Below are 27570 nucleotides of genomic sequence, written 5' to 3' on the forward strand. Positions count from 1 at the left end.
TTTTTAATTGAAATGTCCTTTCACATGACATTGATTGGGCCTCTCTCTACCTAGGGTTGCAAAACTTCTGATTCCGGGAATCGTCCAACTGTAAAACCTGGGATTTTTGGGGAAGTTACGGGAATTTTTGCAGCACAATCTTTACATCTCTGTTCCAAGACATTAACCCACCCTTGTCCTCCTCTGTTTCCACCTTCCTTTCCCCTCAGGTCCGCCTAAGATAGACTTGACAATGTCCATGATGGTGTACCCGAGGAGGCAAGAGAAGCTGGAGAAACTGTCCCAGGAAGAGATCATCTCCAACACCAAGCTGGTAATCCAGGGCCTGGAGGCGCTGAAGAATGAGCACAACTCATTCCTGCACAGCCTGCTGGAGACCATCAAGTGCCTGAAGAAAGATGAGGAGGCCAACCTGGTGCAAGAGAAGTCCAGCCTGCTGCGCAAGTCTGTGGAGATGATTGAGCTGGGCCTGGGAGAAGCACAGGTATGTAAGCCTGTGGGAGGGTCTGAGTAGCTTGGTTCCAGATCTGTTTAGTGCTGTCTTGCAAACTTTGTTTGGTGTGACAATGACTGTTGGCAAGATAACAGATCTTGGACCAGGTTCTCTAAAAACTAGTTGCTAATATGAGTCTTCCATTTCTGAAGGTATTTATATTTCACAGAAACTTCCTTATTTTAAATTAGATCAAGCTTAGGAAAACAATCCTGATGATTCACCCTAACCACAGCTAGTTGTCTTAGTGTCTCCGTTTCACAAGGCTCTCTCTCTCCCTTACCACCTACAGTGGGGAGAACAAGTATTTGATACACTGCCGATTTTGCAGGTTTTCCTACTTACAAAGCATGTAGAGGTCTGTAATTTTTATCATAGGTACACTTCAACTGTGAGAGACGGAATCTAAAACAAAAATCCAGAAAATCACATTGTATGATTTTTAAATAATTAATTTGCATTTTATTGCATGACATAAGTATTTGATCACCTACCAACCAGTAAGAATTCCGTCTCTCACAGACCTGTTAGTTTTTCTTTAAGAAGCCCTCCTGTTCTCCACTCATTACCTGTATTAACTGCACCTGTTTGAACTCGTTACCTGTATAAAAGACACCTGTCCACACACAATCAAACAGATTCCAACCTCTCCACAATGGCCAAGACCAGAGAGCTGTGTAAGGACATCAGGGATAAAATTGTAGACCTGCACAAGGCTGGGATGGGCTACAGGACAATAGGCAAGCAGCTTGGTGAGAAGGAAACAACTGTTGGCGCAATTATTAGAAAATGGAAGAAGTTCAAGATGACGGTCAATCACCCTCGGTCTGGGGCTCCATGCAAGATTTCACCTCGTGGGGCATCAATGATCATGAGGAAGGTGAGGGATCAGCCCAGAACTACACGGCAGGACCTGGTCAATGACCTGAAGAGAGCTGGGACCACAGTCTCAAAGAAAACCATTAGTAACACACTACGCCGTCATGGATTAAAATCCTGCAGCGCACGCAAGGTCCCCCTGCTTAAGCCAGTGCATGTCCAGGCCTGTCTGAAGTTTGCCAATGACCATCTGGATGATCCAGAGGAGGAATGGGAGAAGGTCATGTGGTCTGATGAGACAAAAATAGAGCTTTTTGGTCTAACTCCACTCGCCGTGTTTGGAGGAAGAAGAAGTATGAGTACAACCCCAAGAACACCATCCCAACCGTGAAGCATGGAGGTGGAAACATCATTCTTTGGGGATGCTTTTCTGCAAAGGGGACAGGACGACTGCACCGTATTGAGGGGAGGATGGATGGGGCCATGTATCGCGAGATCTTGGCCAACAACCTCCTTCCCTCAGTAAGAGCATTGAAGATGGGTCGTGGCTGGGTCTTCCAGCATGACAACGACACGAAGCACACAGCCATGGCAACTAAGGAGTGGCTCCGTAAGAAGCATCTCAAGGTCCTGGAGTGGCCTAGCCAGTCTCCAGACCTGAACCCAATAGAAAATCTTTGGAGGGAGCTGAAAGTCCGTATTGCCCAGCGACAGCCCCGAAACCTGAAGGATCTGGAGAAGATCTGTAGGGAGGAGTGGGCCAAAATCTCTGCTGCAGTGTGTGCAAACCTAGTCAAGAACTACAGGAAACGTATGATCTCTGTAATTGCAAACAAAGGTTTCTGTACCAAATATTAAGTTCTGCTTTTCTGATGTATCAAATACTTATGTCATGCAATAAAATGCAAATTAATTACTTAAAAATCATACAATGTGATTTTCTGGATTTTTGTTTTAGATTCCGTCTCTCATAGTTGAAGTGTACCTATGATAATAATTACAGACCTCTACATGCTTTGTAAGTAGGAAAACCTGCAAAATCGGCAGTGTATCAAATACTTGTTCTCCCCACTGTACCTCTCTGCCATTCCCTTGTTCTCTTACTCCTCTTATGCAATTTCTCCATCTGAAGAACCAGGAATAACTAGGATTAAAGATAACCATGGACAGCTACTGATGTGCAGTGGTATGATTTTAAAATATAATTCCCTCTTCCACTCAGGTGATGATGGCCCTGTCTAACCATCTGAACGCGGCGGAGTCTGAGAAGCAGAAGTTGCGAACCCAGGTGCGTCGGCTATGCCAGGAGAACCAGTGGCTCAGGGACGAGCTGGCCGACACCCAGCAGAAACTGCAGAAGTGCGAGCAAAGCGTGGCTCAGCTGGAGGAGGAGAAGAAGCACCTGGAGTTCATGAACCAGCTCAAGAAGTACGACAAGTACACCGTAAGTGTCTAAGAAATGCGTAGATGCACGCATGTGCATGTAAAAACGTTTACACACACACACCCTACGCACCCACGCTATTGGCGGTTTGAAGTGTAACCTTTAACACATTTCATCACAGGTTATGGTGAACTAGCTTTTCTGTTTTCTCCCCTCAATCTGCTTATGAATCTTTTCACCATAAAGATTGGGTATTTTTTTGTTTAACCAAGCATGTACTGCTTTTCTAAATGCCTATATTGCAGATCTCCACTGTAACGGGGTGCTTTAAAATGTAATTTTTCTCACCCTGCCTAAGGTAAAGCAATGCTTTAGGGCCAAATGGGTCATTCATTGATTTGGTCTCTGTGATTTTCTTGTGACTTGTGTCTGCATTTTATCTATCACATCAGTTTCAATTTAGATTATCATGAAAAATAGAAGACATGCAACTTTTTTATCTGATTCTGTATGCAATAGCTTTTCTCTGAAGAGCAGCGTACTAACCAGAGAGGAAATCTGAAATTAGTGAGATTAACGTCAGTCCCCTGGAAAGGGACTGGTCAGGGCCTCATTGATCCAGTGGTTGGAATGAATCCCCCTGGGTCACGTTCATTAGGTCACAGAACATTTTTAAGCATTTTAAAACGCTTTGCAAGGGAAAATGAGCTGTAGTCCCTCCCTGTTTCAGTCTGTTTTCTTCCATTCGATGCCAAATGAAAACAACCCTGCATTTATGCATTCTGTTAAAACGTTCAGATAGAAGTGCATTTTCCAGAACCGATATATATATATCTATAGAATTGGCCGTAATGTATATCTGCAAGATTCTGAACAGTTCATCACATTAAATTAATCCTTGACTTTCTCCTGAGTCACTCACTGAAGCTGTAAAAGCCCACGCAAGGCTGCTGCTTAACTCTGCAGGAACCTTTCCAGATTAAACCTCTGGGACCACAGCGTTCGCCCGGCGTTCGCCCTCCATTTTAAGGTCTTTGAAGAGGTTACCTGGCAAATATATTTTTTTAATATACAGTTGAAGTTGGAAGTTTACATACACTTAGGTTGGAGACATTTTAAAACTTGTTTTTCAACCACTCCACACATTTCTTCTTAACAAACTATAGTTTTGGCAAGTCGGTTAGGACATCTACTTTGTGTATGACACAAGTAATTTCTCCAACAATTGTTTACAGACTGATTCTCACTTATAATTCACTGTATCACAATTCCAGTGGGTCAGAAGTTTACATACACTAAGTTGACTGTGCCTTTTAAACAGCTTGGACAAGTCCAGAAAATTATGTCATGGCTTTAGAAGCTTCTGATGGCTAATTGAGACCATTTGAGTCAATTGGAGTGTACCTGTGGATGTATGTCAAGGCCTACCTTCAAACTCAGTGCCTCTCTGCTTGACATCATGGGAAAATCAAAGGAAATCACCCAAGACCTCAGATTTTTTTTTGTAGACCTCCACAAGTCTGGTTTATCCTTGGGAGCAATTTCCAAATGCCTGAAGGTACCACGTTCATCTGTACAAACAATAGTACGCAAGTATAAACACCATGGAACCACGCAGCCGTCATACAGCTCAGGAAGGAGACGCGTTCTGTCTCCTAGAGATGAATGTACTTTGGTGCGAAAAGTGCAAATCAATCCCAGAAAAGGATTGTGAAGATGCTGGAGGAAACAGGTACAAAAGTATCTATATCCACAGTAAAACGAGTCCTATATCAACATAACCTGAAAGGCCGCTCAGCAAGGAAGAAGCCACTGCTCCAAAACCGCCATAAAAAAGCCAGACTACGGTTTGCAACTGTACATTGGGACAAAGATCGTACTTTTTGGAGAAATGTCCTCTGGTCTGATGAAACATTAATGGAACTCTTTGGCCATAATGACCATCGTTATGTTTGGAGGAAAAAGGGGGAGTCTTGCAAACGCAAGAACACTGTCCCAACCATGAAGCACGGGGGTGGGAGCATCATGTTGTGGGGGTGCTTTGCTGCAGGAGGGACTGGTGCACTTCACAAATAGATGGCATCATGAGGTAGGAAAATTATGTGGATATATTGAAGCAACATCTCAAGATGTCAGTCAAGAAGTTAAAACTTAGTCGCAAATGGGTCTTCCAAATGGACAATGACCCAAAGCATACTTCCAAGTTGTGGCAAAATGGCTTAAGGACAACAATGTCAAGGTATTTGAGTGGCCATCACAAAGCCTCGACCTCAATCCCATAAAAAATTTGTGGGCAGAACTGAAAAAGCATGTGTGAGCAAGGAGGCCTAGAAACCTGACTCAGTTTTACCTGCTCTGTCAGGAGGAATGGGCCAAAATTCACCCAACTTATTGTGGGAAGCTTGTGGAAGGCTACCCAAAAACGTTTGACCCAAGTTAAACAATTTAAAGGCCATGCTTCCAAATACTAATTGAGTGTATGTTAACTTCTGACCCACTGGGAATGTGATGAAAGAAATAAAAGCTGAAATAAGTCGTTCCCTCTACTATTATTCTGACATTTCACATTCTTAAAATAAAGTGTTTATCCTAACTGACCTAAGACATGGGATTTTTACGAGGATTAAATGTCAGGAATTGTGAAACTGAGTTTAAATATATTTGGTTAAGGTGTATGTAAACTTCTGACTTCAACTGTATATGGGTGTTCCATTACCCCCAAGGGTTCTTGTTATTAGTTCAAAACGTATCTGAAAAATAACCAAATGGTTTAGGTTTTTGTCCACCCATCTTGAGACGATTATGAATAAAAAATTGCTATTTTTTTCAGAATATCTGCCACATTCATTATAACGTTATCAGTATATGTTGAAGAGTTATGAATTCTCAAAGCTTTAAATTCTCCAACATGGCCGATAAAGAAACTGCCCCCAACAGCTGCTCACACACATGCTTCACAACTGACATCCTGTGTCTGTGTTGATTTGGCTAATGATGGGTGATGTGGTCTATCAACAGGAGGAGAAGGATGGCGAGCCCCCCAAGGACTCTCTGGATGATCTCTTCCCCAACGATTTTGAGGAGCAAGGCCAAGGCAGTAAGACTGATACCACTGACATCATTACTACGTCCCTTACACGGGGTTCGCTTGAGGTGCTTGAAGTACTTGAATTTGGCACTCTGATGTACTGGAATAACTTGAAAATCAGACATTTTCTCAAGTTGGTACTTGAATTTAAAATGCGAGGAACAGAAAATGATCAAATATGTTAATCTGAAAAATATTAGTGTAAATAATATATTGGTCTTACGAATTAATTTCCAGGCAGACTGCTGAGTTTTAATTCCTCACGTGTTTCACGCTCTGGTTGCCAGGTGAGCTCGCTCATTCCACCCACACTGCCACTCAGCCAAGCAGGTACAGAACTGACTGATTAGGCACTGCCAAACATCACATCAATAGCTAAAATGCAGAGCAAATGTATATTCAAACCTGCCTTTTGTGCATCTGGAAAATTTCTGGGATCTTTTATTTCAACTCATGAAACTTGGGACCAATACTTTACATGTTGTGATTTTTATATTTTTGTTCAGTATACTTTACTCACTTTTATTTTTTTTACCACTACATCACTGGACTCAACCAACCCATACAGCGTAAGGTGCAAAAGATGCGTCAGACTTTAACAGTACGAGCATGGATGAATTGGCCCTGAAGGGGGAAAGATAACGCTGCATCCTCAGCTGGCACCAGTTCTACATTAAAAAGCTTTTTCTTTCCAGAGCTTTTTTGCCTCATTCAAAGGGCGCCCGCGATATTCTGCTTTATGTGTATGTGGACACCTGCTCGACAAACATCTCATTCAAAAATGTGTCTTCACCAGTGGAGGCTCCTCAGAGGAGGAAAGGGAGGACCATCCTCAGTGAATTTCATTTTCACTGAGGATTTTCACTAAATGTAAAACATTTTAAAAGTTAACCTTTTTAGATAAAACTATACTAAATATAATCATGTCATCAAATAATTTATTAAAATACACTATTTTGCAAAGAAGGTCTACTGTAGTCTCAACAGCACTCTGTAGGGTAGGACCAAACAGCTAGCTTCCGTCCTCCTCTGGGTACATTGGGGGACACCTAGTCAGTTGTACAACTGAATACCTTCAACTGAAATGTCTTCCGCAGTTATCCAACCCCTCTTTAATCGACATCTAAGTCGTCGGCGCCTGGGGAACAGTGCCTTGCTCAGGGGCAGAATAATAGATTTTTACCTTGTAAGCTCGGGGATTCGATCCAGCAACTTTTCGGTTACTAGTCCAGCATCCCAGTGTCGCCTCTTCACTGTTGACGTTGAGACTAGTGTTTTGCAGGTACTATTTAATGAAGCTGCCAGTTGAAGACTAGACACTAATGTACTTGTCCTCTTGCTCAGTTGTGCACCGGGGCCTCCCACTCCTCTTTCTATTCTGGTTAGAGCCAGTTTGCGCTGTACTGTGAAGGGAGTAGTTCACAGCGTTGTACGAGATCTTCAGTTTCTTGGCAATTTCTCGCATGCAATAGCCTTAATTTCTCACAACAAGAATAGACTGACGAGTTTCATAAGAAAGTTCTTTGTTTCTGACCATTTCGAGCCTGTAGTCGAACCAACAATGCTGATGCTCCAGATACTCAACTAGTCTAAAGAAGGCCAGTTTTATTGCTTCTTTAATCAGAACAACAGTTCAGCTGTGCTAACATAATTGCAAAAGGGTTTTCTAATGATTAATTTGCCTTTTAAAATTATAAACTTGGATTAGCTAACACAATGTGCCATCGGAACGCAGGAGTGATGGTTGCTGATAGGTGTTCAGAGGCCCATTATGTAGATATTCCATAAATTATCAGCCGTTTCCAGATATAATAGTCATTTACAACACTAACAATGTCTACACTGTATTTCTGATCCATTTGATGTTATTTTAAAAGGACAAAAAATTTGCTTTTCTTTAAAAGCAAGGACATTTCTAAGTGACCCCAAACTTTTGAACGGTAGTGTGTATTAGTGCTTGAAAGTCCTTGAATTTGACTTGCCACTGTCTGTACGAACCCTGCTTAGAGTGCTCTTAGATATTGTTGAAAAACCATATTAACTTGTCATTTATTATTGTAGTCTTGCTACACTGTAGCAAGACTTGCTACACAATTACAAAATTCTTGCTACACAATTACAAAATTCAATCAACTGCGGCACTGTTTGTTGCCAAAAAAAGGTCACAAAGTTTCTTTGCTGTTGACATGACCTTTGCCCTCTGTGTTCTCTCCCTTCTCCACCCCCACAGGGCAGAACAACAGTGCGGCGGTGGCTGCAGCCCAGCAGGGAGGCTATGAGATCCCGGCCCGCCTGAGGACCCTCCACAACCTGGTGATCCAGTATGCCTCACAGGGCCGCTACGAGGTGGCCGTGCCCCTCTGCAAACAGGCCCTTGAGGACCTGGAAAAGACTTCCGGACACGACCACCCTGACGTGGCCACCATGCTCAACATCCTGGCCCTGGTCTACAGGTAAGGCCTGGCATCCTCCTTGATTTATACCAGGGTCGTGTTCATTAGGCCACTCTGCAGACATTTGAAAGTGTTTTGTAACTTTTTATTTTATTTGACAAGACCCTGAATCCTACCCTACCTGGCTAACATGGGGACAATGCTGCATGATTTGCTGGTTATTTTGTTCAGTTTGCTTGGCTAGATTTTCCTAGTTGTCATCTTTTGTAGAATTTGGAGTAGTGTTGCACGGTATACCGGTACCACGGTAATATCACGGAACCAAAACGTCTTGATACTTATGATGCCAACATTTTAGAATACCATAGTACCATTTCACCCCAGCTGCAAGATGGCGCTGATAGATGGCAGCTTCGCTTCAAGTCCTTAGGAAACTGTGCAGTATTTTGTTTTTTTTATGTATAATTTCTTACGTTGTTAGCCCAGAAAACCTTAAGTGTTATTCCATACACCTGGGAAGAACTATTGGATATCAGATAGGCGTCAACTTACCAGAAATACGACTTTCTCAAAGTGGATTCTTTGGCTGCACCTCCCAGGGCATTTGAACTGATTCCAGAGGCAGACTCAAAACAACGCCGTCGGAGGAGCGGTCTTCTAGTGAGGCTTCGGATGCACGCACACCACCCACCGCTTCAGAGTGTATTACTCGCTAATGTCCAGTCCCTAATTAACAAAGTCGACGAAATTAGGGCAAGAGTTGCTTTCCAAAGTGATATCCGGGATTGTAACATACTCTGTTTCACGGAGACATGGCTAGCTGGGGACATGCGGTCGGAGTCCGTACCACCAACGGGATTTTCAGTGCATTTTGCGCCGACAGGAACAAACATCTCTCTGGCAAGAAGATGGGCGGGGGTGTAGGTTTCACGATTTAACGTTTCATGGTGTAATTGAAACAACATACAAGAACTCAAGTCCTTTTGTTCACCTGACCTAGAATTCCTCACAATCAAATGCCGACCATATTATCTCCCAAGAGAATTCTCCTAGGTTATCATCACAGCCGTGCATATCCCCCCCGCAAGCGGATATCAAGACGGCCATCAAGGAACTTAACTGGACTTCATGCAAACTGGAAACCATATCTCCTGAGGCTGCATTTGTTTAAATCCCCAGCTACAATAAAGCTAATCTGAGAACAAGGCTACCTAAATTCTATTAGCATATCGATTGCAGTACACAAGCAAGTAATACACTCGAATGCCACCGACAGTGCCACCAACACGGCTGCCGGCCCAGGCGGCGTCCCTAGCCGCGTCCTCAGAGCATGCGCAGACCAGCTGGCTGGTGTGTTTATGGACATATTCAATCAATCCCTATCCCAGTCTGCTGTCCCCACATGCTTCAAGATGGCCACCATTGGTTTTGTTCCCAAGAAAGCTAAAGTAACTGAACTAAATGACTATCACCTGTAGCACTCACCTCTGTCATCAGAGGCTAGTCAAGGAGCACATCACCTCCACCCTACCTGTTACTGTAGACCCACATAAATTTGCTTACCGCCCCAATAGGTCCACAGACGATGCAATTGCCATCACACTACACACTTCTCTATCCCATCTGGACAAGATGAATACCTATGTAAGAATGCTGTTCATTGACTACAGCTCAGCATTCAACACCATAGTACCCTCAACTCATCATTAAGCTTGAGACCCTGGGTCTCGACCCCGCCGCGTGCAACTGGGTCCAGGACTTCCTGACAGGCCGCCCCCAGGTGGTGAAGGTAGGAAACAACATCTTCACCCTGCTGATCCTCAACACTGGGGCCCCACAAGGGTGCGTTCTCAGCACTCGCCTGTACTCCCTGTTCACCCACGACTGCGTGGCCATGCACGCCTCCAACTCAATCAACAAGTTTGCAGACGACACTACAGTGGTAGGCTTGATTACCAACCACGACGAGACAGCCTACAGGTAGGAGGTGAAGGCCCTCGGAGTGTGGTGTCAGGAAAATAACCTCTCAGTCAATGTCAGTTAAACAAAAGAGATGATCGTGGACTTCAGGAAACAGCGAAGGGTGCACCCCCCCCATCCACATCGACGGGACAGCAGTGGAGAAGGTGGAACATTTTAAGTTCCTCTGTGTACATATCACCGACAAACTGAAATTGTACATGCATACAGACAGTGTGGTGAAATAAGTTGCAACATCGTCTCTTCAACCTCAGGCGGCTGAAGAAATGTGGCTTGTCACCGAAAACCCTCACTAACTTTTACATGTGCACAATTGAGAGCATCCTGTCTGGCTGTATGGTACGGCAACTGCACCACCCACAACCGCAGGGCTCTCCAGAGGGTGGTGTAGTCTGCAGAACGCATCACTGGGGGCAAACTACCTGCCCTCCAGGACATCTACAACACACGATGTCACAGGAAGGCAAAAAAGATCATCAAGGACAATAACCACCCGAGCCACTACCTGTTCACCCTGCTTCCATCCAGAAGGCGAGGTCAGTACATGTGCATCAAAGCTGGGACAGAGAGATTGAAAAACAGCTTGTATCTCAAGGCCATCAAATTGTTAAACAGCCACCACTAGCACAGAGAGGCGGCTGCCTACTTACAGACTTGATATCATTGGCCACTTTAGTAAATGGAACACTAGTCACTTTAATAATGCCACTTTAACCTCTCTTGGGTAGGGGGCAGTATTTAAACGTCCGGATGAAAAGCGTGCACAGAGTAAACTGCCTGCTACTCAGGCCCAGATGCTAGGATATGCATATTATTAGTAGATTTTGAATAGAAAACACTCTGAAGTTTCTAAAACTGTTTGAATGATGTCTGTGAGTATAACAGAACTCATATGGCAGGCAAAAACCTGAGGAAAAAATCCAACCAGGAAGTAGGTGAATCTGAGGTTTGTAGTTTAACTCATGGCCTATCGAATATACTGTGTCTATGGTGTCAAGTTGCACTTCCTAAGGCTTCCACTAGATGTCAACAGTCTTTAGAACCTTGTTTGATGCTTCTACTGTGAAGGAGGGGGGAATGGGAGCAGAATGAGTCAGAGGTCTGACAGAGTGGCATGAGCTGACCATGCACGTTCACGTGAGAGTTAGCTTGAGTTCCATTGCATTTCTGAAGACAAAGGAATTCTCCGGTCGGAACATTATTGAAGATTTATGATAAAAAAATCCTAAAGATTGATTCTATACATCGTTTGACATGTTTCTACGAACTGTAATAACTTTTTTGACTTTGTCTGAACTAAGCGATCGCGCAAAAAAAGGAGGTATTTGGACATAAATGATGGACTTTATTGAACAAGTCAAACATTTTATTGTTGAACTGGGATTCCTGGGAGTGCATTCTTATGAAGATCATCAAAGGTAAGTGAATATTTATAATGCTATTTCTGACTTTGTTGACTCCACAACATGGCGGATATCTGTCTGGTTTGATCCGAAATCTGAAGGAGAAGTGGATCTAAAATTCCATGCCTAACACTTGTAATGTTTATTATGAGTATTTCTGTAAATTGATGTGGCTCTCTGCAAATTCACCCGGATGTTTTGGAATTACTGAACATAACTCGCCAATGTACACTGAGCTTTTTGGATATAAATATGAACTTTATCGAACAAAACATACATGTATTGTGTAACATGAAGTCCTATGAGTGTCATCTGATGAAGATCATCAAAGGTTAGTGATTCATTTTATCGCTTTTTGTGACTGCTCTCTTTGGCTGGAAAAATGGCTGTGTTTTTCTGTGACTAGGTACTGACCTAACATAATCGTTTGGTTTGCTTTTGTCGTAAAGCCTTTTTGAAATCGGACACTGTGGCTGGATTTACAACAAGTTTATCTTTAAAATGGTGTGAAATACTTGTATGTTTGAGGAATTTTAATTATGGGATTTCTGTTTTTAATTTGGCGCCCTGCACTTTCACTGGCTGTTGTTGAGGTGGGACGCTACCGTCCCGAATATCCCAGAGAGGTTAAAGACACAGTCAACTTAGTGTATGTAAACTTCTGACCCACTGGAATTGTGATACAGTGAAATAATCTGTCTGGAAGCAATTGTTGGAAAAATTACTTGTCATGCACAAAGTAGTTGTCCTAACCGACTTGCCAAAACTATAGTTTGTTAACAAGAAATTTGTGGAATGGTTGATAAACAAGTTTTAATGAGTCCAACCTAAGTGTATGTTAACTTCAGACTTCAACTGTATATATAGTACCTTCCACCCGCACCTGGGATATGGATGCCTGATGAGGACCTAAGTGTCGAAACGTTATAAATAAATAACACCTGGGAGCATGAGCAGAAGTGTGCAGTGTTTTCCTTGTAGAAAATAGTAAAAAAAAAAAAAAAAACTTTAAGTAGGTGTGTACAAACCTTTGACTGGTACTGGATATAAAAAGTAACGGGACGCTAGGCCTCTGAATTTCCTCCCCTGTGGTACCCCGATACCACTCGGTATCGTGATACTTGGCCTGGTATCGTAAGTTAAATGTTGGTCAAATATGAATCGTTCAGTGCATGTATTCTATCCTGGCTTAATTTCTGCATTTCTATGCATGTTGTGAAGACGGCACAGTATGACTTGGCAGTGTGCATGTATGCTGAGATCATATTGGACTATCTCTCTCTCCAGGGATCAGAAGAAATACAAAGAGGCTGCCCATCTGCTCAACGACGCGCTGTCCATCCGGGAGAAGGCTCTCGGCAAAGACCACCGCGCTGTAAGCATGGGCCCTCGTCATGACAACCACGCTATGTTGACAAACAAACTGACAGACTGACCCATATGTAGAGTAAAAAGATTTGTCATCAGGTGTCATCAGTTCATAATAGCCAGAATGGCTCTGTCACTGGGAAGGCACAAATGTACAGCCCGCCTTACTTATTGTCCCACATTGTGTGTCTATATGGATTCATTGCTTCATCCACATCAATTCCTGGTATGGATTTCTGTCGCTTGTCTCACTTACATGAGTCATCAATCACAACCGTTCAATGCCCTTTCACCTAAACCCGGAACTAATGTAATCATTAAATCCAATCATTTCCAAAACAGCATCACACACAGGGAACAGGCATTTAGAAGTGATGCCTTTCAAAACAGCATCACACACAGGGAACAGGTATTTAGAAGTGATGCCTTTTCAAAACAGCATCACACACAGGGAACAGGCATTTAGAAGTGATGCCTTTCAAAACAGCATCACACACAGGGAACAGGACCACTTCATCACCATCCATGGGAGTGGATGAATAGCAATAGCCTGAGTCTCAAATGGCACCCTATTCTTTACATAAAACCCTGGTTAAAAGTAGTGCACTATGTAGGGAATAGGATGCCATTTGGACAGAGACTCGTACCCTGCTGGTGTTGCCAAGGGAAAGAAAGGATGATTATATGTATTTGCTAAAGAATAAGGGTTGGAGGAAGGCCCTGAACTCCCCCTCTCTCGCGGTCTCTCCTTGGCCCTGTTTAAAAACTAATGAAACACTGTTGGCTATAGCCATCTCACTCATACCAGGCCCTAGAAACAGATGGCAAGAACATGACAGATGTTTGTTAGATTGGGAAATATCCATTTTATGGTCTTGATGCATCAACTGATGACATGGATAGAAATATCTACATTTTTGCTCAAGGGCACATCGACAGATTTTTCACCTAGTTGGCTCTGGGATTCGAACCAGCGACCTTTTGATTACTGGCCCAACACTTAACACCTGCCACCCTGGATAAGAGTGACACTAACTCCAATTTGTGTAATCCTCACTGTTTTGTGTGGTTTGTGCGTGTCATCCAGGTTGCCGCCACCCTCAACAATCTTGCCGTGCTCTATGGGAAGAGGGGCAAGTACAAGGAGGCCGAACCATTGTGCCAGAGAGCCCTGGAGATAAGAGAAAAGGTAGGCCACATCCCTGGACCTCTTATCTTTTACATTCCTGATATTGCTCAGATCACCTCAAAACACACTTATCTAGGCCTCAGTTCTGATATAAATTCTCGAATCAACGCTGAATGAAATTCCTGTGATGTGATAATTATAATAATGGGTGATAAAAAAAAAAATGTCAAAAAAATGTCAATGGAACAATTGTTATAAACGGGAGGTAAAAAGTAAAGTTATGTTCTTAATGCATCTATGAAGTTCCCTTCAGTGGTCATCTTGTCTGAAGCAATTACAAGGAATAATTGAGATCACATTAAGCAAAAGTGATAACGGCGAGAGGTAGGGGGTAGAGAGCGAGAGGTAGGGGGTAGAGAGCGAGAGGTAGGGGGTAGAGAGCGAGAGGTAGGGGGTAGAGAGCGAGAGGTAGGGGGTAGAGAGCGAGAGGTAGGGGGTAGAGAGCGAGAGGTAGGGGGTAGAGAGCGAGAGGTAGGGGGTAGAGAGAGCGAGAGGTAGGGGGTAGAGAGCGAGAGGTAGGGGGTAGAGAGAGAGAGAGGTAGGGGGTAGAGAGAGAGAGAGGTAGGGGGTAGAGAGAGAGAGAGGTAGGGGGTAGAGAGAGAGAGAGGTAGGGGTTAGAGAGAGAGAGAGGTAGGGGGTAGAGAGAGAGAGAGGTAGGGGGTAGAGAGAGAGAGAGGTAGGGGGTAGAGAGAGAGAGAGGTAGGGGGTAGAGAGAGAGAGAGGTAGGGGGTAGAGAGAGAGAGAGGTAGGGGGTAGAGAGAGAGAGAGGTAGGGGGTAGAGAGAGAGAGAGGTAGGGGGTAGAGAGAGAGAGAGGTAGGGGGTAGAGAGAGAGAGAGGTAGGGGGTAGAGAGAGAGAGGTAGGGGGTAGAGAGAGCGAGAGGTAGGGGGTAGAGAGAGCGAGAGGTAGGGGGTAGAGAGAGAGAGAGGTAGGGGGTAGAGAGAGAGAGAGGTAGGGGGTAGAGAGAGAGAGGTAGGGGGTAGAGAGAGAGAGGTAGGGGGTAGAGAGAGAGAGGTAGGGGGTAGAGAGCGAGAGGTAGGGGGTAGAGAGCGAGAGGTAGGGGGTAGAGAGCGAGAGGTAGGGGGTAGAGAGCGAGAGGTAGGGGGTAGAGAGCGAGAGGTAGGGGGGAGAGCGAGAGGTAGGGGGTAGAGAGCGAGAGGTAGGGGGTAGAGAGCGAGAGAGAGGTAGGGGGGAGAGCGAGAGGTAGGGGGTAGAGAGCGAGAGGTAGGGGGTAGAGAGCGAGAGAGAGGTAGGGGGTAGAGAGCGAGAGAGGTAGGGGGTAGAGAGAGAGAGAGGTAGGGGGTAGAGAGAGAGAGAGGTAGGGGGTAGAGAGAGAGAGAGGTAGGGGGTAGAGAGAGCGAGAGGTAGGGGGTAGAGAGAGCGAGAGGTAGGGGGTAGAGAGAGCGAGAGGTAGGGGGTAGAGAGAGCGAGAGGTAGGGGGTAGAGAGAGCGAGAGGTAGGGGGTAGAGAGCGAGAGGTAGGGGGTAGAGAGCGAGAGGTAGGGGGTAGAGAGCGGGAGGTAGGGGGTAGAGAGCGGGAGGTAGGGGGTAGAGAGAGAGAAGTAGGGGGTAGAGAGCGAGAGGTAGGGGGTAGAGAGCGAGAGGTAGGGGGTAGAGAGCGGGAGGTAGGGGGTAGAGAGCGGGAGGTAGGGGGTAGAGAGCGAGAGGTAGGGGGTAGAGAGCGAGAGGTAGGGGGTAGAGAGCGAGAGGTAGGGGGTAGAGAGCGAGAGGTAGGGGGTAGAGAGAGAGTGAGAGAGAGAGGTAGGGGGTAGAGAGAGAGTGAGAGAGGTAGGGGGTAGAGAGAGAGTGAGAGAGAGAGATAGGGGGTAGAGAGAGAGTGAGAGAGAGAGGTAGGGGGTAGAGAGAGAGTGAGAGAGAGAGGTAGGGGGTAGAGAGAGTGAGAGAGGTAGGGGGTAGAGAGAGAGAGAGGTAGGGGGTAGAGAGAGAGAGGTAGGGGGTAGAGAGAGAGAGAGGTAGGGGGTAGAGAGAGAGAGAGGTAGGGGGTAGAGAGAGAGAGAGGTAGGGGGTAGAGAGAGAGAGAGGTAGGGGGTAGAGAGAGAGAGAGGTAGGGGGTAGAGAGAGAGAGACGTAGGGGGTAGAGAGAGAGAGAGGTAGGGGGTAGAGAGAGAGAGAGGTAGGGGGTAGAGAGAGAGAGAGGTAGGGGGTAGAGAGAGAGAGGTAGGGGGTAGAGAGAGAGAGGTAGGGGGTAGAGAGAGAGAGGTAGGGGGTAGAGAGCGAGAGGTAGGGGGTAGAGAGCGAGAGGTAGGGGGTAGAGAGCGAGAGAGAGGTAGGGGGTAGAGAGCGAGAGAGGTAGGGGGTAGAGAGAGAGAGAGGTAGGGAGTAGAGAGAGAGAGAGGTAGGGGGTAGAGAGAGGTAGGGGTAGTAGAGAGAGAGAGAGAGAGGTAGGGGGTAGAGAGAGAGAGGTAGGGGGTAGAGAGAGAGAGAGGTAGGGGGTAGAGAGAGAGAGAGGTAGGGGGTAGAGAGAGAGAGAGGTAGGGGGTAGAGAGAGAGAGAGGTAGGGGGTAGAGAGAGCGAGAGGTAGGGGGTAGAGAGAGCGAGAGGTAGGGGGTAGAGAGAGCGAGAGGTAGGGGGTAGAGAGAGCGAGAGGTAGGGGGTAGAGAGAGAGAGGTAGGGGGTAGAGAGCGAGAGGTAGGGGGTAGAGAGCGGGAGGTAGGGGGTAGAGAGCGGGAGGTAGGGGGTAGAGAGAGAGAGAGAGAGAGGGGTAGGGGGTAGAGAGAGAGAGAGAGGTAGTGGGTAGAGAGAGAGAGAGAGGTAGTGGGTAGAAAGAGAGAGAGGTAGGGGGTAGAGAGAGAGAGGTAGGGGGTAGAGAGAGAGAGAGGTAGGGGGTAGAGAGAGAGGTAGGGGGTAGAGAGAGAGGTAGGGGGTAGAGAGAGAGAGAGGTAGAGGTAGAGAGGTAGAGAGGTAGAGAGAGGTAGGGGGTACAGAGGTAGAGAGAGGTAGGGGGTAGAGAGGTAGAGAGAGGTAGGGGGTAGAGAGAGGTAGGGGGTAGAGAGAGAGAGAGGTAGGGGGTAGAGAGAGAGAGAGGTAGAGGTAGAGAGGTAGAGAGGTAGAGGTAGAGAGGTAGAGAGGTAGAGGTAGAGAGGTAGAGAGGTAGAGAGAGGTAGGGGGTAGAGAGAGAGAGAGGTAGGGGGTAGAGAGAGAGAGAGGTAGGGGGTAGAGAGACAGAGAGGTAGGGGGTAGAGAGAGAGGAGAGAGGTAGAGAGAGAGAGGGAGGTAGGGGGTAGAGAGAGAGGTAGGGGGTAGCGAGAGAGAGAGAGAGAGAGAGGTAGGGGGTAGAGAGAGAGAGGTAGGGGGTAGAGAGAGAGAGAGGTAGGGGGTAGAGAGAGAGGTAGGGGGTAGAGAGAGAGAGAGGTAGAGGTAGAGAGGTAGAGAGAGGTAGGGGGTAGAGAGGTAGAGAGAGAGAGAGAGGTAGGGGGTAGAGAGAGAGAGGTAGGGGGTAGAGAGAGAGAGGTAGGGGGTAGAGAGCGAGAGGTAGGGGGTAGAGAGCGAGAGGTAGGGGGTAGAGAGCGGGCGGTAGGGGGTAGAGAGCGGGCGGTAGGGGGTAGAGAGCGAGAGGTAGGGGGTAGAGAGCGAGAGGTAGGGGGTAGAGAGCGAGAGGTAGGGGGTAGAGAGCGAGAGGTAGGGGGTAGAGAGCGAGAGGTAGGGGGTAGAGAGCGAGAGGTAGGGGGTAGAGAGAGAGTGAGAGAGAGAGGTAGGGGGTAGAGAGAGAGTGAGAGAGGTAGGGGGTAGAGAGAGAGTGAGAGAGGTAGGGGGTAGAGAGAGAGTGAGAGAGAGAGATAGGGGGTAGAGAGAGAGTGAGAGAGAGAGGTAGGGGGTAGAGAGAGAGAGAGAGGTAGTGGGTAGAGAGAGAGAGAGAGGTAGTGGGTAGAAAGAGAGAGAGGTAGGGGGTAGAGAGAGAGAGGTAGGGGGTAGAGAGAGAGAGAGGTAGGGGGTAGAGAGAGAGGTAGGGGGTAGAGAGAGAGGTAGGGGGTAGAGAGAGAGAGAGGTAGAGGTAGAGAGGTAGAGAGAGGTAGGGGGTACAGAGGTAGAGAGAGGTAGGGGGTAGAGAGGTAGAGAGAGGTAGGGGGTAGAGAGAGGTAGGGGGTAGAGAGAGAGAGAGAGGTAGGGGGTAGAGAGAGAGAGGTAGAGGTAGAGAGGTAGAGGTAGAGAGGTAGAGAGGTAGAGGTAGAGAGGTAGAGAGGTAGGGGGTAGAGAGAGAGAGGTAGGGGGTAGAGAGAGAGAGAGGTAGGGGGTAGAGAGACAGAGAGGTAGGGGGTAGAGAGAGAGGAGAGAGGTAGAGAGAGAGAGGGAGGTAGGGGGTAGAGAGAGAGGTAGGGGGTAGAGAGAGAGAGAGAGAGAGAGAGGTAGGGGGTAGAGAGAGAGAGGTGGGGGGTAGAGAGAGAGAGAGGTAGGGGGTAGAGAGAGAGGTAGGGGGTAGAGAGAGAGAGAGGTAGAGGTAGAGAGGTAGAGAGGTAGAGAGAGGTAGGGGGTAGAGAGGTAGAGAGAGAGAGAGAGGTAGGGGGTAGAGAGAGAGAGGTAGGGGGTAGAGAGCGAGAGGTAGGGGGTAGAGAGCGAGAGGTAGGGGGTAGAGAGCGAGAGGTAGGGGGTAGAGAGCGAGAGGTAGGGGGTAGAGAGCGAGAGGTAGGGGGTAGAGAGCGAGAGGTAGGGGGTAGAGAGCGAGAGGTAGGGGGTAGAGAGCGAGAGGTAGGGGGTAGAGAGCGAGAGGTAGGGGGTAGAGAGAGAGTGAGAGAGAGAGGTAGGGGGTAGAGAGAGAGTGAGAGAGAGAGATAGGGGGTAGAGAGAGAGTGAGAGAGAGAGGTAGGGGGTAGAGAGAGAGTGAGAGAGAGAGGTAGGGGGTAGAGAGAGTGAGAGAGGTAGGGGGTAGAGAGAGAGAGAGAGAGAGAGAGGTAGGGGGTAGAGAGAGAGAGAGAGAGAGGGGTAGGGGGTAGAGAGAGAGAGAGAGGTAGTGGGTAGAGAGAGAGAGAGAGAGGTAGGGGTAGAGAGAGAGAGAGGTAGGGGGTAGAGAGAGAGAGAGAGAGAGGGGTAGGGGGTAGAGAGAGAGAGAGAGGTAGTGGGTAGAGAGAGAGAGAGAGAGGTAGTGGGTAGAAAGAGAGAGAGGTAGGGGGTAGAGAGAGAGAGGTAGGGGGTAGAGAGAGAGAGAGGTAGGGGGTAGAGAGAGAGGTAGGGGGTAGAGAGAGAGGTAGGGGGTAGAGAGAGAGAGAGGTAGAGGTAGAGAGGTAGAGAGGTAGAGAGAGGTAGGGGGTACAGAGGTAGAGAGAGGTAGGGGGTAGAGAGGTAGAGAGAGGTAGGGGGTAGAGAGAGAGAGAGGTAGGGGGTAGAGAGAGAGAGAGGTAGAGGTAGAGAGGTAGAGAGGTAGAGGTAGAGAGGTAGAGAGAGGTAGGGGGTAGAGAGAGAGAGAGGTAGGGGGTAGAGAGAGAGAGAGGTAGGGGGTAGAGAGACAGAGAGGTAGGGGGTAGAGAGAGAGGAGAGAGGTAGAGAGAGAGAGGGAGGTAGGGGGTAGAGAGAGAGGTAGGGGGTAGAGAGAGAGAGAGAGAGAGAGAGGTAGGGGGTAGAGAGAGAGAGGTAGGGGGTAGAGAGAGATAGAGGTAGGGGGTAGAGAGAGAGGTAGGGGGTAGAGAGAGAGGTAGGGGGTAGAGAGAGAGAGAGGTAGAGGTAGAGAGGTAGAGAGGTAGAGAGAGGTAGGGGGTAGAGAGGTAGAGAGAGAGAGAGAGGTAGGGGGTAGAGAGAGAGAGGTAGGGGGTAGAGAGAGAGAGGTAGGGGGTAGAGAGCGAGAGGTAGGGGGTAGAGAGCGAGAGGTAGGGGGTAGAGAGCGAGAGGTAGGGGGTAGAGAGCGGGAGGTAGGGGGTAGAGAGCGAGAGGTAGGGGGTAGAGAGCGAGAGGTAGGGGGTAGAGAGCGAGAGGTAGGGGGTAGAGAGCGAGAGGTAGGGGGTAGAGAGCGAGAGGTAGGGGGTAGAGAGCGAGAGGTAGGGGGTAGAGAGCGAGAGGTAGGGGGTAGAGAGAGAGTGAGAGAGGTAGGGGGTAGAGAGAGAGTGAGAGAGAGAGGTAGGGGGTAGAGAGAGAGTGAGAGAGAGAGGTAGGGGGTAGAGAGAGTGAGAGAGGTAGGGGGTAGAGAGAGAGAGAGAGAGAGGTAGGGGGTAGAGAGAGAGAGAGAGAGGGGTAGGGGGTAGAGAGAGAGAGAGAGGTAGTGGGTAGAGAGAGAGAGAGAGGTAGTGGGTAGAAAGAGAGAGAGGTAGGGGGTAGAGAGAGAGAGGTAGGGGGTAGAGAGAGAGTGAGGTAGGGGGTAGAGAGAGAGGTAGGGGGTAGAGAGAGAGGTAGGGGGTAGAGAGAGAGAGAGGTAGAGGTAGAGAGGTAGAGAGAGGTAGGGGGTACAGAGGTAGAGAGAGGTAGGGGGTAGAGAGGTAGAGAGAGGTAGGGGGTAGAGAGAGGTAGGGGGTAGAGAGAGAGAGAGGTAGGGGGTAGAGAGAGAGAGAGGTAGAGGTAGAGAGGTAGAGGTAGAGAGGTAGAGAGGTAGAGAGAGGTAGGGGGTAGAGAGAGAGAGAGGTAGGGGGTAGAGAGAGAGAGAGGTAGGGGGTAGAGAGACAGAGAGGTAGGGGGTAGAGAGAGAGGAGAGAGGTAGAGAGAGAGAGGGAGGTAGGGGGTAGAGAGAGAGGTAGGGGGTAGAGAGAGAGAGAGAGAGAGAGAGGTAGGGGGTAGAGAGAGAGAGGTAGGGGGTAGAGAGAGAGAGAGGTAGGGGGTAGAGAGAGAGGTAGGGGGTAGAGAGAGAGGTAGGGGGTAGAGAGAGAGAGAGGTAGAGGTAGAGAGGTAGAGAGGTAGAGAGAGGTAGGGGGTAGAGAGGTAGAGAGAGAGAGAGAGGTAGGGGGTAGAGAGAGAGAGGTAGGGGGTAGAGAGAGAGAGGTAGGGGGTAGAGAGCGAGAGGTAGGGGGTAGAGAGCGAGAGGTAGGGGGTAGAGAGCGGGAGGTAGGGGGTAGAGAGCGGGAGGTAGGGGGTAGAGAGCGAGAGGTAGGGGGTAGAGAGAGAGTGAGAGAGAGAGGTAGGGGGTAGAGAGAGAGTGAGAGAGAGGTAGGGGGTAGAGAGAGAGTGAGAGAGAGAGATAGGGGGTAGAGAGAGAGTGAGAGAGAGAGGTAGGGGGTAGAGAGAGAGTGAGAGAGAGAGGTAGGGGGTAGAGAGAGTGAGAGAGGTAGGGGGTAGAGAGAGAGAGAGAGAGAGGTAGGGGGTAGAGAGAGAGAGAGAGAGAGGGGTAGGGGGTAGAGAGAGAGAGAGAGGTAGTGGGTAGAGAGAGGTAGTGGGTAGAGAGAGAGAGAGGTAGGGGGTAGAGAGAGAGAGGTAGGGGGTAGAGAGAGAGAGAGGTAGGGGGTAGAGAGAGAGGTAGGGGGTAGAGAGAGAGGTAGGGGGTAGAGAGAGAGAGAGGTAGAGGTAGAGAGGTAGAGAGGTAGAGAGAGGTAGGGGGTAGAGAGGTAGAGAGAGGTAGGGGGTAGAGAGGTAGAGAGAGGTAGGGGGTAGAGAGAGGTAGGGGGTAGAGAGAGGTAGGGGGTAGAGAGAGAGAGAGGTAGAGGTAGAGAGGTAGAGGGTAGAGAGGTAGAGAGGTAGAGAGAGGTAGGGGGTAGAGAGAGAGAGAGGTAGATTCCGGAGTTCCAAATTAAGCAGCAACAGCTGAAAAGATGAGCTCCTAAAAATATTGAATTTTACATGGTTTTTAGAGGAAAGTATATCGAAAAAAAGCAAAAGAAAACTGCAAGACTGATTAGGAGACCAAACAAGCAGCAAACAAAGAAGAAAGGCTTTCGAAAAAAGTAAAATTATACAATTTTCTTAGCTAGCTAAGTTGTTTACCTGTTGCTAGGCAGTTGCTAGGGACTCTCCTGAAAGAAGCTAGCTAGCTAACAAGGAGAGAGAGAGAGGTCATGATCAGATGATCAGATGAGCTCCTGCATTTTTCAGCATTTTCTTTAAAAAAGATAGATTTAGAGTTAGTTAAACTTGGATTTTTTGTGGAACTGAGAGAGATACAGCTTCAACTGTATTCAACTGTAACTGACTTGATACAGCTTCAACTAGCACTGACGTGTCAAGTGAGAGGTGTCAAAGACCATTAGCCCAACAATGGCAGGAGAGTCGAATAGTCTACCCCAACCAAATGGAGAGGCCTTAGAAGCTCCCTCCTGCTGTTCAGAGGTAATTAAAATACAGTACCCTGTGAGTGTAAAGAATGATAAGGCAAGAAAAGAGCACAAAATGAAGCTCCTTATGGAAAATCAAGAGACACTTTTTGCTGACTATTACAAAAATGGGAACATCAGCAACCTTATCTTCCACACAAACCATCCCCTGGCATGGCACAGTGCTATATTAGCACACTACCCCTCTGTTAAGAGAGGGGGGGTTAACGAGGGGTGGAAACTCAGGATACTTGACAACGAGGACTCTGAGTCAGCTAACATAAATCTATATAAGTCTGGAACAGTATTGGTACAGGGCAACCCCAAACAGTTTCAGCTGGACTTTCACCTAATCAAAGAATTAGCCCAGCAGGAGAAGCTCTCCCTTGATAAAGATACCCCCACCCCAAGCGGGTCAGACCAGACCTCTTCATCATATAACCCCACAGACGAGCAACCCTCAGCAGACAGTCAACCTCCCAGTACAGAGCACTTCTCCCTCATTGAAATGAAGGATAAATTCACCCAGCTGGAGGTAAGGCAGGTGGAGCTGGAACAGCAGGTGATTACACTCCAGTCAGCACAGACCCAGACAACAGTCCAGCACAACAACCCCTTAACCAGACCAGGAGAGCTGGAGGTGGAGAGAGACATATCTGCACTCTGGACAGTGGTGAGACAACTTCAACAGGAGAAAGAGCAGAAGCAGGAGCAGAACAAAGCACTAGAGGAGAGGATCAGACTGCTGGAGGAGAGGGAGAGGGGGATGGAGGAGAGGATCAGACTGCTGGAGGAGAGGTTGAGGGGGATGGCATGTGACAGAGAACAACCCACTAGGGAGGTGGCCATCCCCACAGAGACGCCAGCAGAACAGCCCACCTCAGCACCGGACAAAAGTCTCGACACCACAGCAGAACAGTCCACACCAGACCCTGACCATAGAGTCAACATCACAGCAGAACAGACAAAAGAAAAAACCCAAGCCCAGCAGCTCTCACCCCCCCTGAGCACCCCCCCTGTCAGCCACCCTGATAGCCCTCCTGACAACCCCCCCACACCCACTGAGAACAAACACAAGACACAGATTGTTCTCCTTATGGACTCAAATGGGAAATATATAGAAGAAAAAAAACTTTTTCCCAAACACAGTGTGTCTAAACTCTGGTGTCCAAACACCCAGCGCGCCCTAGACCTTCTGTCTGAGGACAAACTAGGCTCACCTAGCCACATAATAATACACACAGGCACAAACGACCTGAGAGCAAAGCAGGAAAGGGTGGCCACAGCACTGAAGGGAGTGATTGAAAAAGCTTCTTCTACTTTCCCCAATGCACAAGTGGTTATCTCCACCCTGCTACCACGAAAAGACTTCCACCCTGCTACAATACAGCGGGTAAACGCAAGCATTTCCCGTGACTGTGCCTCAAAACCAAATGTTTTCCTGGCCCACCACTCCACCCTGGACTTGAACAGCCTCTATGACCAGGTCCACCTCTATAAGGCAGCAGTGCCCACCTTTGTCCGGACTCTAAAGGACATCGCTCTCAAACGCAGCCCCAACACTTCACACAGGAGCAACAGATCAATAGACACCCCACCCAGACCAGCGAGACACCCTCCAAGACCTGCAGGACCCCCCCGTGGACCTACACATAGAGGACCCACGCCAAGAGGACTTACATCCAGACCACAGCACCCCCAGACACATCCACACCCCCACCCCAACCAATCAACACCCCCCCACATCAACCATGCCCACACCCCATTTAGGCCCCCTCAGATCAGACCTATGCCACTCCTGCCCACCCCATGCACCCCACCCCCGCAAAGAGAGCATCAACATGGAAGTCACACATACGCCCAGGTAGTGAGCGGGCAAACAGGCCCAACCCCCACTCTTACACTCGCCCAAGCCAACGGCATGTACCAGATGCTCAGCAGGCTCTGCTCACACTTACTGGCCTGAGGCCAAACCACACGGCCAACAACATTGGACACTTTATGGAACAAAAAGCCTTCACTATATCATCCTGGAATATCCAAGGCCTGAGGTCATCTGCCTTTGGCCTAAAGAGCAGGAACACGGACTTCACCAAAGAAATCGGTAATGCAGACATTGTCATCCTGCAAGAAACATGGTATAGCGGAGACAGACCCACTGGTTGCCCTCTAGGTTACAGAGAGCTGGTAGTCCCATCCACCAAACTACCAGGTGTGAAACAGGGAAGGGACTCAGGGGGAATGCTAATTTGGTATAGAGCAGACCTAACTCACTCCATTAAATTAATCAAAACAGGAACATTTTACATTTGGCTAGAAATTCAAAAGGAAATTATCTTAACAGAGAAAAATGTCCTCCTGTGTGCTACCTATATCCCCCCACTAGAATCCCCATACTTTAATAAAGACAGCTTCTCCATCCTGGAGGGGGAAATCAATCATTTCCAGGCCCAGGGACATGTATTAGTCTGTGGCGACCTAAATGCCAGAACTGGACAAGAACCTGACACCCTCAGCACACAGGGGGACAAACACCTGCCTGCAGGTGACAGCATTCCCTCCCCCATATGCCCCCCTAGGCACAACTATGACAACATAACCAACAAAAACGGGTCACAACTCCTGCAGCTCTGTCGCACGCTGGGTATGTACATAGTCAATGGTAGGCTTCGAGGGGACTCCTATGGTAGGTTCACCTATAGCTCATCTCTTGGCAGTAGCACTGTAGACTACTTTATCACTGACCTCAACCCAGAGTCTCTCAGAGCGTTCACAGTCAGCCCACTGACACCCCTATCAGACCACAGCAAAATCACAGTCTACTTGAACAGAGCAATACTCAATCATGAGGCATCAAAGCCAAAGGAACTGAGTAACATTAAGAAATGCTATAGATGGAAGGAATGCAGTTTGGAAACCTACCAAAAAACAATTAGGCAACAGCAAATTCAATCCCTTTTAGACAACTTCCTGGGTAAAATGTTCCACTGCAATAGTGAAGGTGTAAACTTGGCAGTAGAAAATCTTAACAGTATATTTGACCTCTCAGCTTCCCTATCAAATCTAAAAATCTCAAATAGAAAACCGAAGAAAATGAACAACAATGACAAATGGTTTGATAAAGAATGCAAAAATCTAAGAAATAAATTGAGGAACCTGTCCAACCAAAAACATAGAGACCCGGAAAACCTGAGTCTACGCCTTCACTATGGCGAATCACTAAAACAATACAGAAATACACTACGGAAAAAGAAGGAACAGCACGTCAGAAATCAGCTCAATGTAATTGAAGACTCCATAGACTCTAACCAATTCTGGGAAAATTGGAAAACACTAAACAAACAACAACACGAAGAATTATCTATCCAAAATGGAGATGTATGGGTAAACCACTTCTCCAATCTTTTTGGCTCTATAACAAAGAATAAAGAACAAAAACATATACATGATCAAATACAAATCCTAGAATCAACTATTAAAGACTACCAGAACCCATTGGATTCTCCAATTACCTTGAATGAGTTACAGGACAAAATAAAAACCCTCAAACCCAAAAAGGCCTGTGGTGTTGATGGTATCCTTAATGAAATGATCAAATATACAGACAACAAATTCCAATTGGCTATACTAAAACTCTTTAACATCGTCCTTAGCTCTGGCATCTTCCCCAATATTTGGAACCAAGGACTGATCACCCCAATCCACAAAAGTGGAGACAAATTTGACCCCAATAACTACCGTGGAATATGCGTCAACAGTAACCTTGGGAAAATACTCTGCATTATCATTAACAGCAGACTCGTACATTTCCTCAATGAAAACAATGTACTGAGCAAATGTCAAATTGGCTTTTTACCAAATTACCGTACAACAGACCATGTATTCACCCTACACACCCTAATTGACAACCAAACAAACCAAAACAAAGGCAAAGTCTTCTCATGCTTTGTTGATTTCAAAAAAGCCTTCGACTCAATTTGGCATGAGGGTCTGCTATACAAATTGATGGAAAGTGGTGTTGGGGGTAAAACATACGACATTATAAAATCCATGTACACAAACAACAAGTGTGCGGTTAAAATTGGCAAAAAACACACACATTTCTTCACACAGGGTCGTGGGGTGAGACAGGGATGCAGCTTAAGCCCCACCCTCTTCAACATATATATCAACGAATTGGCGCGGGCACTAGAACAGTCTGCAGCACCCGGTCTCACCCTACTAGAATCCGAAGTCAAATGTCTACTGTTTGCTGATGATCTGGTGCTTCTGTCACCAACCAAGGAGGGCCTACAGCAGCACCTAGATCTTCTGCACAGATTCTGTCAGACCTGGGCCCTGACAGTAAATCTCAGTAAGACCAAAATAATGGTGTTCCAAAAAAGGTCCAGTCACCAGGACCACAAATTCCATCTAGACACCGTTGCCCTAGAGCACACAAAAAACTATACATACCTCGGCCTAAACATCAGCACCACAGGTAACTTCCACAAAGCTGTGAACGATCTGAGAGACAAGGCAAGAAGGGCCTTCTATGCCATCAAAAGGAACATAAATTTCAACATACCAATTAGGATCTGGCTAAAAATACTTGAATCAGTCATAGAGCCCATTGCCCTTTATGGTTGTGAGGTCTGGGGTCCGCTCACCAACCAAGATTTCACAAAATGGGACAAACACCAAATTGAGACTCTGCATGCAGAATTCTGCAAAAATATCCTCCGTGTACAACGTAGAACACCAAATAATGCATGCAGAGCAGAATTAGGCCGATACCCACTAATTATCAAAATCCAGAAAAGAGCCGTTAAATTCTACAACCACCTAAAAGGAAGCGATTCCCAAACCTTCCATAACAAAGCCATCACCTACAGAGAGATGAACCTGGAGAAGAGTCCCCTAAGCAAGCTGGTCCTAGGGCTCTGTTCACAAACACAAACACACCCCACAGAGCCCCAGGACAACAGCACAATTAGACCCAACCAAATCATGAGAAAACAAAAAGATAATTACTTGACACATTGGAAAGAATTAACAAAAAAACAGAGCAAACTAGAATGCTATTTGGCCCTAAACAGAGAGTACACAGTGGCAGAATACCTGACCACTGTGACTGACCCAAAATTAAGGAAAGCTTTGACTATGTACAGACTCAGTGAGCATAGCCTTGCTATTGAGAAAGGCCGCCGTAGGCAGACATGGCTCTCAAGAGAAGACAGGCTATGTGCACACTGCCCACAAAATGAGGTGGAAACTGAGCTGCACTTCCTAACCTCCT

At 47.3% G+C, this 27570-nt stretch overlaps 1 protein-coding gene across 1 annotated transcript in view; it reads left to right on the forward strand.

Moving 5' to 3' along the window:
- Nucleotides 1-221: 221 nt before the first annotated feature.
- The window catches only part of LOC139569802 (kinesin light chain 1-like), a 126965-nt gene continuing 99616 nt past the window's right edge, over nucleotides 222-27570 (forward strand). The window contains exons 1-7 of the mRNA XM_071391160.1: nucleotides 222-484; nucleotides 2535-2762; nucleotides 5715-5793; nucleotides 6838-6840; nucleotides 8015-8237; nucleotides 12848-12935; nucleotides 14016-14117. Coding sequence (XP_071247261.1) covers nucleotides 233-484; nucleotides 2535-2762; nucleotides 5715-5793; nucleotides 6838-6840; nucleotides 8015-8237; nucleotides 12848-12935; nucleotides 14016-14117 — 975 coding nt within the window. The 5' untranslated portion in view covers nucleotides 222-232. The remainder of the gene's footprint in view (nucleotides 485-2534; nucleotides 2763-5714; nucleotides 5794-6837; nucleotides 6841-8014; nucleotides 8238-12847; nucleotides 12936-14015; nucleotides 14118-27570) is intronic.

The sequence above is a fragment of the Salvelinus alpinus genome, chromosome 3 (assembly GCF_045679555.1).
Source record: "Salvelinus alpinus chromosome 3, SLU_Salpinus.1, whole genome shotgun sequence".
Lineage (NCBI taxonomy): Eukaryota > Metazoa > Chordata > Actinopteri > Salmoniformes > Salmonidae > Salvelinus > Salvelinus alpinus.